The 18,089-nt window shown below is 38.0% G+C and overlaps 1 protein-coding gene across 17 annotated transcripts in view; it reads left to right on the top strand.

Moving 5' to 3' along the window:
- The window catches only part of BNC2 (basonuclin zinc finger protein 2), a 438,453-nt gene that overhangs the window by 53,481 nt on the left and 366,883 nt on the right, over positions 1 to 18,089 (top strand). For 9 of the 17 annotated variants that reach the window (XM_072841445.1, XM_072841443.1, XM_072841442.1 and 6 more), the window contains exon 1: positions 17,832 to 17,926. The exons of the other annotated variants lie outside the window; for them this stretch is intronic. In XM_072841445.1, the coding sequence (XP_072697546.1) occupies positions 17,837 to 17,926 (90 nt within the window). In that variant the 5' untranslated portion in view covers positions 17,832 to 17,836. Of the gene's footprint in view, positions 1 to 17,831; positions 17,927 to 18,089 lie in introns of those variants that run through there. 17 annotated transcript variants of the gene reach the window in all.

The following is an 18,089-nucleotide window of genomic DNA, read 5'->3' as shown; positions in this document are numbered from 1 at the left end:
AAAGGAGCACATCCTAGTTACTATTAAGTTAAATTCATAGCTGTTTTTAAATTCAGAACATCTATAATTTTTCTTGGCTTAAAATACATATCTTTAAATCTGAATAGTAATGTTGGAATGTTTTATTTGTTTTTAATGTTTCATATAGTTGAATATATTAATTTCTGAAATAGATTAGTTTTAGCTCTATATTCCCAGTTATACATAGTATAAGTAATTATAATCAATCCCGTTAACAATTGCACGAAGAAACCATAAGATACCTACGAATACTAACCAAAGAGGTAAAATCTGTACTCTGAAAACTATAGAACACTTATGAAAGAAATTGAGGAAGACACAAAGAAATGGAAAAACATCCCATGCTCATGGATTAGAAGAACAGATATTGTTAAAACGCCTGTGCTACCCAAAGCAAATCTACACATTCAATGCCATCCCTATCAAAATACCATCAGCATTTTACAATTGTAAAATTTCTATGGAACCGGAAAGGATCCTGAATGAGCCAAATGAATGTAGAAAATAAAACTAGAGCTGGACGCATCACACTGCCAGACTTGTACATAGTATTTTTATTTATTTATTTATTAAAAAGATTTTATTTATTTATTCATGAGAGACACAGGGAGAGAGAGAGGCAAAGACACAGGCAGAGGGAGAAGCAGGCTCAATGCAGGGAGCCCGACGTGGGACCCCATCCCAGGTCTCCAGGTCAGGCCCTGGGCTGAAGGCGGCACTAAACCACTGAGCCACCCGGGCTGCCATGTACATAGTATTTAAAAAAAAAAAAAATTATTGTGCATTTGTTTTATCACATCTGACACGTTTGGGTAAATGACAACAACTTTAGTATTTTTAAAATGTTTCTTGATTCAAGAAATCAGCCTTCACATAAGCTTCAGGCAGTTTCCTAGTAAGTTCTTAATGGATTGCCATCCTTCTGCATATTTCTCTTTTAAAATTTTTTCCTTAAAAGCTATGTAGTAGGAAACTCCCTAGTTTTCCATATATTGCTACAACTAGCCCTACTCTTAAATACTATTGAGAGTTAACGCCCTGAGCTTTGGGGCGCTTGGGTTTCTTAGTGGTTGAACGAGTCTACCTTTGGCTCAGGGCATGATCCCGGAGTTCTGGGATTGAGTCCCACGTTGGGATCGCACAGAGTGCCTGCTTCTCCCTCTATGTCTCTGCCTCTCTCTGTGTGTCTCTCATGAATAAATAAGTCAAATGTTTTTTTGTTTTTTGTTTTTTTAAAAAAGCTTGAACTTTTGCATCTAGGCTCACTGAGGTTTGGATAACTGGTCCGTGACCCTGGCAAGTTTCTTAACTTTAGTGTCTTAGTTTCTTCTTCCTTTTTTTTTTTTTTTTTTTTTTTAAGGATTTTACTTATTTATTCATGACAGAGAGAGGCAGAGACACAGGCAGAGGGGGAGAAGCAGGCTCCATGCAGGGAGCCCGATGTGTGGGATTCAATTCCCCGACTCTAGGATCACGCCCCGAGCCCAAGGCAGAGGCTCAACCGCTGAGCCACCCAGGTGTCCCAGTTTCTTCTTTTAAAAGATTATATTTAGACCTACTTTATGATTTTGATGAGGATAAAGTGAGATAATACTAGAATTTAAAAGCTAGCCTGGAGCCTGACATAGTAGAGGGAGGCATAGCACTTGATAATTACTATTATCATCATTTAAATAGAAAGTTGGCCTGAACTTTAAATGGGCTGGGAGTATTAGAGGAATGGTCAGATGCTGTACAGTACTTTATGAAAGTTGCTATTTGCAAATTATATTCTTAAAGCCTCATTTAGTTTGTATCTATGAAGTGTAACTTCCAGTGCATTTTCCTGGGTTTTCTTTGGCTACCACAAATACTCTTCTAAGAACTGGAAAGAAGGTGGGAGAAAATTATAATGATTTAAGTTGAAAATACATGTCTGAGAACCTAGTACATCTTCGTACTCTTACTTTTTTAAGTGTATGTGGGGGGATAGGGTGTGAAAATAACACTTCAACTCACCACCACTGCATTTGTATGTTTACACATACCTGAGGAATCTCCCAGTGTAGTCTAAATATCTCAGGGGCCTGCTTCTTGGAGTCAAAGATTCATAAATCAAAGCTGGGAAATACTACTGTTTTTAGGCCTTTTACAATAAAAACTCACATTTGGAAGAGTTATGTTTGTTGCTTATTTGGTCAAACACCTCACTTCTTAGTGTGCAGTTTTTGAAAAGTTGCAGAAATTTTCTTTAAATATAGGGCATGTATATGTAGACAATTTTTTAATTTATTCTTTTATTTCCATTCTTCCATGAAGGATGTAAATGGTTAATGAGTGAAAGAGTAATATAGTTAATAGCGTCAGTGATGTATATTGATTTTTAATTATGAGACCATGTGTGTATCAAATATACATATAAACATAATAAAACACTGCAGGTGATTTTAGTTTTTGATTTTATGTATTTCTGGAGTTTCAGAGCATGCTTTAATATAGTGATAGCACTTTACATTTTGTACTCTTATTTACATTAAATTACAATTCCCATTTTAGACATAATGAAAACAGAAGAAGGTGGGTTAAAAGACTGGCCTCAGGTTTATTCTGTAACCTGTTGTAGAGTTGGCAGTGAACCCCTTGCCTTGAGATTTGGAGGGTCTTCTTAGTCATAATCCTGTTTCCCAAACTCATTGTAACTTTTACCATTTAGCCTGATCCACTATAGCCCCAGGCTGTTTTATAGGCTCCACTCTTGTGGCGGTAGCTAAAAGACAGTGCCAGAGCATGTGTGCATTGTATTCACACACAATCTATACAAAAGAGAGGTAATTCTCATCCTAGAAGCCAATAGCTTTTGGATCATTGCCTTGCATCAGAAATTTAAAAGAATTTTTTTTCTCTCTGATGCATAAAATGTGTTATTATTAAGGCAAACAAATATATGTAGTGACTGCCAATTCAGCTTTCTCCACCAAGAACAATAGGATCTGTAGTGTAAAAGTAAACTTGAAATTTCTGAGGCCTACAGGCCCTGTTGCTGTTTATGGCTCATTGTGTCATCTTATTTACTATTTGAATTCTTCTTGCTCATTGTGCTGGTCTGGGGTTTGCTTGTTACTTTGGTTATTATATTCAACAGCTAAGTACCATTCACTGCAGATTTCAGTGTTTTTATTTCTTTCCCTTTATATACTTGGCCCCATTTTTACTTTAATGTGAGTAGTTGCTTGTCAACTTTAGAAAAGATTAGTTGTATGTATAATTTGTGTTTGTGAGAAAAATTTCTATGGGACCACCTTATTAGTGACCTCATTGAGCCTAATAATGCAGACATCATCAATATGGAACAGAAATGTCATGCTGAGGAGGTTAAGCTTCTCACTTGGGAAGTGTGATTTCATGGGTGGCTTAATAAAAGTAGAGATATAGTTTAAAAAGCTGTGTTGTAGAGCCAAATAAATCTACCATTTAAACGTTGGTTTTGGGGCACTTGGTTGGCTCAGTAGAGCATGCAGCTCTTGCTCTTGGGGTTGTGACTTTGAGTCCCACGTTGTATTGTAGAGATTACTTAAAAATGAGATCGTAGGGGTTCCTGGGTGGCTCAGTTGGTTAAGCATCTACCTTTGGCTCAGGTCATGATCTCAGAGTTCTGGGATTGAGCCCTGCATCTAGCTCCCCAGTCAATGGGGAGTCTGCTTTGCCTTCTAACTCTGCCCCCCCCCACCTCATCTTCTTTCTTTCTTAAATAAATAAAATCCTTAAAAAAATGAAATCTTAAAATGATTGACTGAACGTTGTTTCTACCACCTCCTAGCATTATGACCTTGCTTTCAGTGTCTCTGGGACTTATTATTGCCATCCCAATGAGTTGTGGAAATTAAATAAGGTGATATTTGCAGAGTTGCTGGTTTGCAACATAATGATAACCTTAATAGTGTGTAATCTGAGTTTCTGTGGATATTGGTTTGGACTAAAGTATCTCTCATTGATGACTCCTTTTATAGTTGGTGGCATTTCTAGACTTTTTTCTAATAGGGCATCGTGGCAGAGGTTATTAAAAACCATGACACATATTTCCAACTAGTATTTTTATTTTTGGGGGAGAAATGGAGGTATCATATATCATACCATGTACTGACTATGTAATCTAACAAATATCTCTAATTATTTGCTTTTTTTTCTTGGGGATTTGTTGTACAGGTTTACAATTTTTTTCTAAACAACAGGCACAGAGGATTGAATTAACCTTACTTCTTAATTCATGGCATGCTTTTCTCATTGATCCATACAGTGATCCTCTTTTCATTCATTTATTTTTGTTATAATTTTTGAATTTAGTTTTCTGCTAGCAATAAGTGATTAAGAAACTTTTTCTCCGAAGTCAAGTGAACCAGAATATATCGTCATAATAGGATGTTAGAAATGGAAGGAATCTGCAGTATTCTCTAGCCAGGTACATCCTAACCTTTTAAAATAATGCCTTATCTCCATTAAGGAGTTTAAAAAATTGAAACTCCTCTCCCTTAAAAATAGCAGACAAAAAAAAATTTGCAGATCTAGTGTGAACTTCTCTGATGATGGAGAAAACTGAGGCCCAGAGAGGTAAAGTCACCGTAATGACCATAATAATGATCATTACTTTAGACCATTTATTAGGAACCATGATCTTCTTACCTGTGATTTAAGTATCCTCTCCAGAGTTACCCAAGCTCATGCTGCTCATCATGGGCTCCTGTTTTGGTGTTCTCTTTAGACTTCCGTATTGGCTCTCCTTTGCCATCTTTCCATTCTGGTCTTAAATGTTCTTTTTATTCCTGCTCTTGATTGCACATTGTATCACTTGTGCTCCTTTTTCAGCCTCCTACCCAGTCTTGCCTGTTCTGTGACATTTAGGTTGGTACCAAACAAATAGCACAAATAATAAATATGAATCATGCTTGCATTGAAACAGTGAGATAAAACAAACTGTTACTCAGTACTGGTTTATTTTTTGAGGAAATCCCTGACTCTAAAAGATAAAAGTATATCAAATTCCATAAAGGTAGAAATTAAAGCAGATCTATTTCAAATGCCCAGAATAGTGCCTGGCATACAAGTGAGCAATCAGTTGAATGCTTGTCAAGTGAATATAAGCAGGACCAAAAGCTGTAAATCTTGGGCTTACTCCTGTTGGTGAGCCAGTTCTCTGATTTAAGATACAATGAACTACACTCTAGAATGGAGAGTAATGAATGAATATTTGTGAAACACCTCTGTGTGCCAGGCATTTTCATCAGGACTGCTAAATTTATCTCTACAATGGCTTTTCTGAGTTTATACTCTTCATTTTTCTTATTTTTTGAATAAAGAAATGGGAACTCAGAAAATTTAAATGAGTTGTCCAGAACGTTTGAGTTTGATATAGAATCTCTCTGACTCTAAAGCCTTGTACCTTTCAGATAGTCCTAGCAGTGTAAGATATGGCTACTGCTGTTACTGTCTTTAATTGTCATCATTACCATCATCATCATCATCGCCTTTAGATTTTTTCAAACTTGTCCTCAGCTGGCTGCCATTTCCCTCCAAAGAAGGTTAGGCATTAATGCTTCAGGTAGCGGGAGACTCTAGGACCTCTTGTTCCTTGTATATTTGTTTGGTGTGTATACAAATGGTTACCTGAAATTCTTTCCAACTACCTGTGTCAAAGATAGATTTTCTAGTTGGGATCAGGTCTTTTGCCTTTGTGTTTCTTATATCTTTGATGGAAAATTGGGCCACAATGCAGGATGATTTCCCTAAATGGAAAGGTAGCTGCCTTCCCACCCTCTCCACTTCCCTTGTCAGTTGTTGGAGAGATCACCAGTGACACAGAGCACTTCCAAACTTTGGGGAGTCCTGGATGGTTGGCAGATGAGATCATTTGATTCCAGTGAGACTTCCCAGCTGCCTTGAATTCAGTCTTCCAGAGCACCATAGTTTTATTACTAGATTGAATTGTAGGATAAGAAAGTGCTTTGAGCATCTCTAGACCACACATAAGACTACATACTTGGGCCTGAGAATTTGGAGGAGCACCTCTTAAGAGAACACGCAGGTAATGTGTGTGTGTTTGTGTGTGTGCACATGTGTATCTATTTAGCTTTGTTATTCATTGTTTTATGTAAGTGCCATTAATCTCCATTTTTCTTAGGTTATACTTACCTCTCATTTCATTGACTCTTAACATGGGGATTAGGGGCATGAATTCCCAGCACAGTCAAAAATCCACATGTAACTTTTGATTTCACAAAAATTTAATTAGTAATAACCTACTGTTGAAGCCCTACCAATAACATAATAGTTGATTAACATATATTATGTATATTATTTGGTCATATACCATATTCTTACAATCAAAGTAGAGAAAAGAATATGTTAATAAGAAAATTCTACGGTGGAGGAAATACATTTACTGTACTGTTAAAAAAAAAAAAGCCATGTATAAATGGACCTACTAGTTCAACCCTATTCAAGGGTCAACTGTACTTATTTTTGGCATGTATTTTACTTATTTTTTCCCTTTGACTTCTCTACCTGCTCTTGTCCCTGTTCTTTGACCACCTTCTTTATGGAAAGCAGCAGAAAATCATGAAGGTTTGTCTAGAATGATATCAATTATGAATCAAGGGAAGGCTGCCCAAGTTTGACATGTAACGGAGTATGGCTGGCATTTGTGTTCATGTTCTTTGCGGAGGGCTGTGTGCACACCTGAACTCTGCTGTACTGAGGTACATTTCCTTAATCCTGTAGTGGTGGTGTGAAGATCACCCATATTTCTCACACAAATCAGGAAAATGGGTAATCAGAATCAACACTGGGTAAAAGGAGGTCTTAACGGAAGTGCCTAAGTATTGTTCAAACACATGGGATAAATGTGTTCTGCTTTACTTGGCCAGAACAATGTCTCAAGCTGGTGATTAGGCTCTCCTCCAGCTTTAACCTCAGGCAAAATTTATGCAGCTCTACTACTGTTTGTCAGGTAATTAAAGGGAAAAAAAGGAAATATTTGTTTAAAGTAGAAGTGTTTTTTAATTAAACATGAAAAATAATAAATAAATGCAAAGGGAAGTAGACAGTAGGGAAAAGTTTTTAACTTTTCCTTTAAGACATTAAGACCTTCAAGCAAAAGGCCAGTATTTTAGGCATAGCTGCTTGTTAAGCTCTTACAGAGTATTATTCAGCTGTGCTGGAAATCTGAATCAGATTCCTCTGTCTTTGGGTTGAAGAACTTGAAGGTATCAGGTTATTCTAAGTTGAAAGATAATGTCCTTTGCCATTTTCTGCTAACAACTAACTCCTTACTTGATAGGAAAGGAGTTCTTGAATTTAAAGAAAGAGCTAGCTGTAAGGCCAGTAGATAGTATAAATTTTGAGGTGAGAAGCATAGATATAGCAGAAACTTTAGGCTGGCAATAAAAGGGAAAATACAAACTTATTATGATTAACTAGCACATGGGTATAAACTGTCATCTTTGGCTTAACTTTAGACCCTAGACCTTAAGGATTCTGCATCCGGAAAGTCTCCTACTCCCCTTCTGTTTTTTTTTTTTTTTTTTTAATTTAAATTTGGTTAATTAGCATATAATGTATTATTGGTTTCAGTGGTAGAAGTCAATGATTCATCTTTTTCTTTTTTTTAAAGATTTATTTATTTATTTATTCATGAGAGACACAGATGGAGAAAGGCAGCAGAAACTTAGGCAGAGAGAGAAGCAGGCTCCATGCAGGGAGCCTGATGGTGGGACTCAATCCCAGGACTTCCGGACCACGCCCTGGGTGGAAAGCAGGCGCTTAACCCCTGAGCCACCCAGGCATCCCTCATCAGTCTTATATAATACTCAGTGCTCATTACTCATGTGCCCTCCTTAATGTCCATCACTCAGTCACACATCCCCTCTACCCCACTCCCCTCCAGCAACCCCCAGTTTAATTCATAGGATTAAGAGTCTCTTATGGTTTGTCTCCCTCTCTGACTTCATCTTGTTTTATTTTTTTCCTCTCTTCCCCCATGATCCTCTGTTTTGTTTCTTTACTTCCTGTTTTAAAGTTGGCTGTGATCATTGCAGTTGCTTGCTTATATTATTTTAGCAGCACCCTTTCCAACCTTTCATAGCTAATCTCTTTTGCTGCTGTTCATCCAGCGTAGTGTTGGTAAAGTGATTTTATCTAAGGCTCAATTTTGGTCATCTACTCAGTGTCCCTAACTACATAGAATTTGAGGTTTTCCATACCTTGGCCTTTTGACAATTTGAGCACCATATCTGGTGTGTTTTTTCCCTATGTGTACTCTAAACTCCAGCCATTTTAAAAAGTATTTTAGTCTTTCCTTCAGCACCTAACAGAACTCCTTTCACCTCCTTGCCTTTGGTCTAGAGGCATTTTATCCTAGGCTTCTAATTAAGCCCTTCTTAAATATTACCTCTTTCATGAAGGCCTTGCCTGTTCTCTTAATGGGATGAGATTTTTCTAAGTACCTCTTTTTTTAGCCCGTTGTGTCCTGTAGTGTACTAATTTTTATAATGCTTTTGTATTTTTTTTTAACTAGATTTTATGTTCCTTTAGAGTAGGACCTTTGGACTGTTTACCCTTACTGTCTTCCACCAGGTGTTCCTTTGTGAAGTCATGCTATCTCTACTTGAAATATCTGTTAATGATGCAGCAGTGTGTAAAATTTGGATATTAATATTCTCTAGAGTTGTTCTGAGGAGCACATGGAAAAATTTATTTAGATATGCAGCTCTGTGCCTGTCAGAGACCCAATAGACTCTTAATAAATAGTGTAGAAGTTGTAACCAGATGGCCAACGTTTGAATTTCCTCTCTGTTACCTACCAGCATGTGATTTTGAGACTCTGCTCTTTTTTTTTAGTTCCTTGTCTATAAAGTGAGAATAATGGTAGTATTTACCTTGTAGGATTGTTATTAGGATTAAATGAATCTGTACATTTAAAGCACTTAGAACAATACCTGGCAGATGATAAGCCTGTATCATCCAGTGTGCTAGCCATTAGCTACATGTGGTTCTTGGGCATTTGAAATGTGGCTGGTACAAGTTTAGAGGTACCATAAGTGTAAAATACACATTAGATTTCAGAGACTTGGTATGAAAAATACAGTGCTAAGTATCTCAATTTTTTGTATTGATTTCATATTGGGATAATATTTTTGATATATTAGGTTAAATATGTTAAAATCTCAACTTAAACTTTGAATGTGGCTACTAGAACATATTTACATATATGGCTCACATTATATGTATATTGTACAGTAGTGTTTGTAAGCACTATGTGTTGGCCTTTATTATTTTTTAATTATTTTTAAAGTCTGTGGTGATTGCGGAGGTGGTGGTTTCTGTATACTCCATCCCCTCTCTCCTTTTTCCCCCTGTAGCTACTTGATTCCAGGAGTTCTGGGTAAGGAAAATTAGGAAAGAAAGTTGTTAGAGGATGAGATAAATGAGGGAGGAAAGGGATGAACAGCTTCTGCTCTTAAGTCAAGAAAGACTGGACCTAGTCTCACTTGAGTGCCATGTACTCTGAGTTGCTAAGTTAATCTTCCTGCTTTCTTAGAGATAGTGAAGTGTCCTTCCATTGCTATCTCATGCTTTCTTTAATATAAGGAGGAAACTAAACTTGGTTATCGTAGCTGGATATTCATTTATAATAATGAAAATGGAAGTTTGTTGAAAAATATGGATTAGAAGGATTAAGGATTTTTTTCCTTTTGGTTCAGAAAAAATGAATTTGTTTTCCATTAAGGAAGTGAATTTAAAAGATAACATTTTTGAAAAGTCTAAATACTTTAAAAATATTTGGTTATCTTAATTCCAAGTAGCCTTCAGCTCCAATGAATTCTACTGTTCTACAATAACCAGATACCATGACTATGACTGCTGACAATGGTTAAAAAACTCTTGACTATTTTATGCATCAGTTACTTAAAATGATTTTATAAAACGCATACTGGGGTGGGATCCCTGGGTGGCGCAGCAGTTTGGCGCCTGCCTTTGGCCCAGGGCACGATCCTGGAGACCCGGGATCGAATCCCACGTCGGGCTCCCGGTGCATGGAGCCTGCTTCTCCCTCTGCCTGTGTCTCTGCCTCTCTCTCTCTCTCTGTGACTATCATAAGTAAATTAAAAAAAAACAAACAAACAAAAAAAACCAAACATACTGGGGATCTCTGGGTGGCTCAGCGGTTTAGTGCCTGCCTTCGGCCCAAGGCATGATCCTGGGGTCCTAGGATCGAGTCCCACATCAGGCTTCCTGCATGGAGCCTGCTTCTCCCTCTGCCTGTGTCTCTGCTTCTCTCTCTCTCTCTCTCTCTCTCTCTCTGTGTCTCATGAATAAATAAAATAAAATAAAATAAAATAAAATAAAATAAAAACAAACGCACACCACATGATCTGAAAGTCATTTTGTACATTTCCTATGCTTCAGTGTGTCATACTGTCTGTGGTGGTAACTATGCTGGTGACTAAAGCTGTCTCTGTTCTGTAACTGGACTATCATTCCAATGGTAACTTTAGATTTGGGCAGCCTCTTTTAGGAGGCTAGTCAAACAAGTGTGTTAAGTCTTGCTGATTATGTCTTCAGTAATTTCCTGGGGTCTTCTCTATAATTGCTTTTCACAGTAGCTTATTCCTTATGCTGAATATTTATACCAGGAGCTAAGGGGGTGTGGATAGAGATAATCATTTAAAGTGTCGGTTTCCTTTGAGATCATAAGGTACAGTGAATAGCATTATCTCTCTGAGTGCCTTAGAACTAATAGGGAACAAAAAGGCACTTGCCAATCCCAGTGGACAGATGTGGTTTATTTATCTTGGTAAATCTTTGAGGGTAGAATCACTATAATGCAGAGGACTCCCCCCCCCCCCTTAGATATTCTGTGGGTGTGGCATTTGGCACACATTAAATTTTTCTGCTTCTGTTCCAAATAAAAATCTTTGAGCTGTTTTTCTTGTTTGAACAATGTCTAGCTGATATCTGTTATTTCAAATATCCACATTTGGAGTGGTGGCCACCTGTTTACCTATTAGGTGAAATGGTACAAAAGAACACATTCCAAGATAGTTTAACTGTGATCTCTATGTTTGGATTTGCATGCCATTTCTGAATGCATAAATCCAAACTTGGACAGTTTAGATGTGATTATTTATATTAGTAAATATTGGTTTATGAAAGGAGTCTTAATAAATTTCTTTTAGATAGCTTTTCTAGGGCTTTTGAATATTTGAGTTGCAAAATATTGATCACAACTTCAAGGGAAATGTCTGGTGTGTAAAACCAGACGTGTGTGTGTGTGTGTGTGTGTGTGTGTGTGTGTGTGTATGCCAGGAAAGACATATTAGGTGCCTAGGTATAAATGGGTATGTGTGTGTACACATGTATGTGCTCATAAGCCGGCCCACCAAGTCCTTAAATATGTACCTTCCTGCATCTTTTACCTTACAGACAAGGCAAACATTTCTCATTGCTCTTGCCTGGACTTATGTCCACCCTCATCTCACTGCAAGTGTCAGGCAACACACAAAATAGTAAATGAGGAGATGAAACAAGTGGGACCAGAAAACATTGTCCACAGCCCAGTGGTGCGTGTCACCATTCTTCTGCTTCTAGCATATATTGCATAATCAGGAGAGATGAGACAAGCCAAATCCTTTTAGTACATCATGTCTAGGGAGGTTATAGAGTCCCAGAGGTTTGTTCCTTGTTGTCATTGTAACAATCTCTGTTGTGACAAGGAGATCCTGAAAGTCACCTGAGAATGTCATGAAAACCACATTCCCATTACTGTTATTTCTGCTGGACATTACTGGTTAGGGAATACATTTGATTTATATATATAAAAAAAATATATATATATATATATATAAAAACAAGGAAAGCACCTATATTCTTTGCATTGAGGTCACATATAAGACCATCACTCCTTTCCTTAACACAGTTCAACCTAAGCTTTTGCAATAAAATGGGATTTCTTTATTTGTATTTATCATGAGTTATTTTAAAGCAACTGGAAGCTTTCTTTTTTTTAAAGATTATATTTTTATTTAGTCATGAGACAGAGAGAGAGAGAGAGAGAGGCAGAGAGAGCCAGAGACACAGACAGAGGGAGAAGCAGGCTCCATGGAGGGAGCCCCCTGGTCTCCAGGATCAGGCCCCCGGGCTGAAGGCGGCGCTAAACCGCTGAGCCATCTGGGCTTCCCAGAAGCTTTCCCCACCCCCCCCAGAAGCTTTCTATTTACACTTCTCACTTCTTCCCTTTTTTTTTTTTTTTTACAGAAATGTCAGAATCAGAATATATTTTTTAAGAAACTGAAAATAAGGTTTTCCTGTTTACTTCATGATGGTAATTATATAGGAAGAAAGAGCTCCAGCAGTTTTCCTTCTTTTGGAATTAGTTTCCTTGTTGATAAGAAGGGATACCTAGTAAACTTTTAGTTAGCCTAACAAATGTTAGTGTTGTCCTATAAATTAACATTATATTAATAAAAACTTTGCTGAAGAAGTTTCTGTTTTGTTGATTCTGAACTTTTTTAGAAATCATAGTTAAGTGTGTATTTTGAATGTTCCAAGCAAAATATGTGAGTTTTAAAAAATAAATTTAGTTTCAATCTGTGCAGCTGTAGTTTACTTTCCAGGCATGAGAAATCTCTATTTTATTAAGTCCTGTGAGGAATATGTGTCACATACATTTAAGAAAAATCTATTTAAGATGAAAAATTCCAAAAATGACTTCCCCCTGGTGTGAAGTAAAACAAAAGCCCCAACTGCATCTCTGCCTGTAGTAATGACATTGAGGTGACAAACTGCAGGCAGGTGAGGTTCATAGGGATGATCTCACACCTGCACCGTGAGTTTGGGGAACAGCTGGGCCTGGAGCTGGCGGCGGGCCTTGTTTTATATTTGATGCAAGACCAGCCCTCACGCACATTTGTGTGGAAGACTCCTGGTGTTTTAAAATAGGCAAATAGAATTGCTGGTGGGTGGCAGTTCCTGGTTTTGTGAATCATTTCTGCAGTATAGAGAGGTGAAGAAGCCTCAGCTTAGTCCCACCAACCTCTAAGGCTCAGTTCCTCATATCACTTGAGAATTTTGTCTCCCAATCAGGTGTCACTTGGGAAGCCGAGAGACTAAAGATCTGTGTCTACTTGAGTAGGTCCCAGTACTGTGGGCAAGGCAGGTAGCAGGTGAGGCATATGAAGGGCTCCTTCCCCACCCAGCCCTACCTAATACCCATGAAACTGCTCATTGGTACTCTAGGGTAGTTGAGGGTGGTAAAAATTGTGGGCAGGCAGAGCTATAGCACGTAAAAGGGACTTTGTTGGCACTCTTCTGTTTGATTCTTTTTCACATCTCCCAAAGGAAAAGACATCTATCCATCCATCCATCCATCCATCCATCCATCCATCTGTCTCCTTGTGAAGGGAAAGTCAAGGTTGATGTCTCTGAGAGATCCACCCTTATCATCTAACACAACTCAAGGAAGATTGATAGAAACTACTAGGCTCACCATTATTTTATCTCTTAGCCCAGTTACTTCTCTGTCACCAAGGCCCAGTGGTTTCTTCCTCACTTGATCTTGCAGGGCTGGCTGTTCTTTTCCCTCCCTTGTTGGTCTTGCTGTGGTTAATGTCTTCTGGGAATGCTTCTACACACATGGTTTCCCAGGGACATTAAGGAGAAAGGCTTTGCTCTCTTGCTCTTTCAAGATCAGTTCTACTACCTCAGTTTTATTACATGTGTACTGATTTCTTTAAAGCAAGAGATCAAGGACATTGAATCCAGGTCCAGCCTTCAGATTGTTTTGTTTTGGTCTGTATATTGTTCTAAAATAGTTTGAGCTTTCTTTAAAAACTTGGGCAGATTTCATTCAACAGTTCAGAGTTCTGGCTTCTCTTGAAAAGGATTGGTGTATCTAGCCACACATTATCTGCATTCCCATGTGACTGGAGTTGAGTAGTGGCTTCTCTCTTCAGAATAATGGCTAAGTCTTTTTGACCATTTACACACATACATGAAACAATATTTATCCTATGTGCCTTGCATTTTATTCTGTTCTATTTCATTAAAGCACAAATTGTTGAATGCCACTAATGTGATTTCCCTGTCTGCTAATAACTGACCTGTAGCTTGGGAGCATTACTTTGGATTTAACTTCAGATTCTGCTTGCCAGGGCCCATCCAAGTGTGCATTGGTGCTTAACTGCTGGCTTTATGGCAGCATCACCTGGTTCCCCAAGCTCAGTCAATTGTCATTCACACTAGGGAATCAAACAGCCTAGTCCAGTCTGTAGCCCCTCTTTATCCTTGGGTACCCAGGTAAGGGCTGATTGTTCAGGACTTTTTTGGGCTTTGCAAGACTGAAGACAGACAGTGATGCCTCTCTTCTGTCTCACCACACTTTTCTTGTCCTGCCCATACAGAGATAAATGAGAAGGGGAATTATGCTGTCTTGTGGAAGACTGTTCCAGGGATTGCATAATAGTGGATCCTAGTAGATAGGTATCAGGGACAATTCATATTACAATGGAATTCTTTTTGTAAAGCAGAGGAAGTTTTTAATTATAAGTTATGTTAGTGGCTTTACATTTGCATTATAGATTTTTTAAAAAAGATTTTATTTATTTATTCATGATAGACATAGAGAGGCAGAGACACAGGCAGAGGCAGAAGGAGGCTCCATGCAGGGAGCCCGACATGGGACTCGATCCTGGGACCCCAGGATCACACCCTGGGTCAAAGGCAGGCGCCAAACTGCTGAGCCACCCCGGGATCCCATGCATTACAGATTTTTAAGTATAGTCATTAAGTGAGATGAGTTAGTAGTGAGGCCGGAAAAGACTAATGGGATTTGTTAGTCATTTTCTTTACCTTTATCATTACTCATCAGAACCCCGGCCATCTAAATATCAATAATAAATGATAAAACATAAAACATCCTTTTACACAATTCAAATTATATAGTTATATTCAGGTGTTCAAACTTATTCCTTGGGACACCTGGGTGGCTCAGTGGTTGAGCGTCTACCTTTGGCTCAGGTTGTGATCCCGGGGTCCTGGGATTGAGTACCGCATCGGGCTCCCCACAGGAAGCCTGCTTCTCCCTCTGCCTATGTCTCTCCCGCATCTCTCATGAGTAAATAAATATTTAAAGAAAAACACCTTACAAATTGTATTCCTTTATGATACCGATAGAGTAGATTTTGAGTCTACTCAAAAGTAGAGAAGATATGGCTTCTTATTCTAGCCACATAGTTACATTCTTTGAACTTAGCTAAGTTTTTATATTGCACGGCTTTGGTCTTCCCATCATTAAAATGGGCATGAGGGAAAGAAACATCTCCCCAGCACTCATCCCATTAATATCTGAGGTTCTGTATGTATCTGGTGATATTTATATACACATACACACATACACACACCTAAGTGTAAAACACTATGTCTGTTTCTATAATGGGCTGTTGTTTTATTAGGGGATACTGAATTATATATCATAGCTGCCTAAAGTGCTTTATGTATTTTTACACAATTATTAATGTGACTCTTTTTTTAGGCACTCTTTTGGGGAAGAAAGGGGTCATCAAAACTTGTGAATAGAGATGATAAGTGAAGCCCAAATCTGTACTTCCTCATTACAACACAGTGACTCTTGGTCTTGGAAACTTCTGAATCGCCATACACTGAATTGTTAGGAATTCAGCAGGAACCCTAGTTTGATCTATTGAAATCTGATTCTGAAATACAAGTGCTGTACATTTATGTGCTAAGGCCTACGATACAGGCAAAAACTGAATATAGAATATTCTTGTTCTTCATCCAAGGCTCTTTCCCTAAAAATGAAGTTATTAGACTGATGCAATCAAAGGCATTTATGCTTTTTTCCAAAAAAAATCTGAACATCTTCCTGATAGTTTTCAAATGTATCCCGATCTAGCCCTGATTTGTTGAGTGATAGCACTTTGGAGACCACGTAAAAGGTCCACAAAGAAAGGTCCAGCAGGGACTTATTTTGGGTTCTTATTTAATTGTCAACAACCCTTCCTTCTCAAGTTTGTCCCCCCATCACGTGCAGTTCAGAGACATTGTACTTGTCTGACAAAGGACACTTAAACCCAGTCCATTTAAACCTTGCCCCAAATAACAAATCAGCTTTGGAATTTGACATGAACAGGGGCACCTGGTTGGCTTAGTGGTTGAGTGTCTACCTTTGGCTCAGGTTGTGATCCCGGGGTCCTAGGATTGAGTCCCACATCAGGCTCCCTGAGAGAAGCCTGCCTCTCCCTCTGCCTGTGACTCTGCCTCTCTCTCTCTGTGTCTCTCATGAATAAATAAATACAATCTTAAAAAAAGAAAAGAATTTGACATGAACAAATTGTGGTTTCTAGGAAGCCATCTGGGTACAAATGTTGCCTCTGATTCCTAAGAATGGGCTTTTGTCAAGTGGTAAAGATGATTTTTCTCTCTATTGTATGGTAGGTGGGAGGGAGAGGAAATGGGGTTCTGTTCTTTGGGGGACAGTGGAATGCAGTAGAGTATGTTTTTGGACTAGGAAAGCAGGAGATTTTTGTTTTTGCCTTGTCCCAATCACTAGCTTGCTCAGCTTGGTCAAGTTGCTTTGAATGTCTCTGGGCCTCATAGATAGTCAACCTTATAATATTTATTATGTAACCCAGAGCTTAGAACTTTATTGTGTTTGCTGTATTATTTCTATTTTATAGATGAGAAAATTGAGGTTGGAGGAAAGAAAATAACTTGCTCAAGGAAATTGGTAGGATCTGGTGTGGAACTCAAGTTAGCATGACTCCAGACCCTGACAGCTGTTACGTCTTCTTTGCCTTTGAGTTTGAAGGACCTTTTGGCTAATACCAAAGGATTCTAGGTTCTGCTGTTTGTCAAAGAACACATTATAATTTAAAAAATCAAAGAAGGCATTTTGTAGACATCTGTAAGAAGAACAAGTAATGCAAATAAATTATAGTAAGGGCTTGAGAAAAGCAAACTGTTATGAAGCATTTTAAGTTTTCTGGATATTCCTCTCCTCCATTTCTCCAGCTATCCCCTGCTTCTCACCTCCCCTTCAGACACACTACATAGTTTTATCTAGTTAGTAAGAAGTAAAAGTTGATAGTTAACTTACATCATAATTTCCTTGGGTTACTAGGTGCTGCTAAGAATTTTTAATCAAGCTAAAACTTCCTTTGCTTAATTCCGTATTACCATAATGCTCTAAACACACTTCTAAAATAGCATTCCTGCTGCACCTGGCTCACTCAGTCCATAGAACATGCAACTCTTGATCTCGGGTTTGTGGGTTCAAGCCTCATGTTGTAGGGTATAGAGATTACTTAAAAATCTTAAAGTAGTAATACAATAAAATAGCATTCTTTTCCTCTGCATTTATTTTCTTCAAGTGTCTGAGTATTTTCACATCACCTTCTGCAACAGCTTTATCCATGGTGATTTATTAGAACTGATTTAATCTATTAATCAGCATTTTCTCCTTTTAAATAATTTTGAGAGTGGTCTGAGACCTTTACCTCAGCTTGATCACATTTTCCTTTATTAGGTGTTTGCATTTCAGATCTGTGTGCTTGATCTGGGAAGCACATCATTTATATTGTCTGCTTCACAAACTATTTCAATTTAGAATCAAAATTTAGTATTGTTAAAATGAAAATTTGTGATTGGGTTGTCAGTGTAAGTGAAACATATTGTAATGCATCGATGTATGTCTGAATATAGAACTGTTCACACTCCACTCCCCTATTTTAAAATTTCAAGTGAATTTTATTTTTTTAGGACATTGGGTATGCCTTTTGTTCTCTTCTCCCTGGACTTTTTAAAGCAGAATTCAGAAAGGCCACCAGTGTGTGTTTGTGTGTATGCCCAAGATACACATGTGAGTACTTGAATTTGTCCGTATGTAATTTCCATGTAGTTTAGAATTCTGTCTGAATGCAAAAATAGCCAAGGAATTAATGTGTCTGGCTCTGTTCACCTAGAAATTTAATTGTACTTGCATAGCCTATGCAAACCTTTGCATAAAGTCTTCTAGTCCTGAA

The sequence above is a fragment of the Canis lupus genome, chromosome 10, assembly GCF_048164855.1.
Source record: "Canis lupus baileyi chromosome 10, mCanLup2.hap1, whole genome shotgun sequence".
Taxonomy (NCBI): domain Eukaryota; kingdom Metazoa; phylum Chordata; class Mammalia; order Carnivora; family Canidae; genus Canis; species Canis lupus.
Note: the sequence above shows the minus strand (reverse complement) of the source record. Positions and strands in the feature narration are given on the sequence as shown.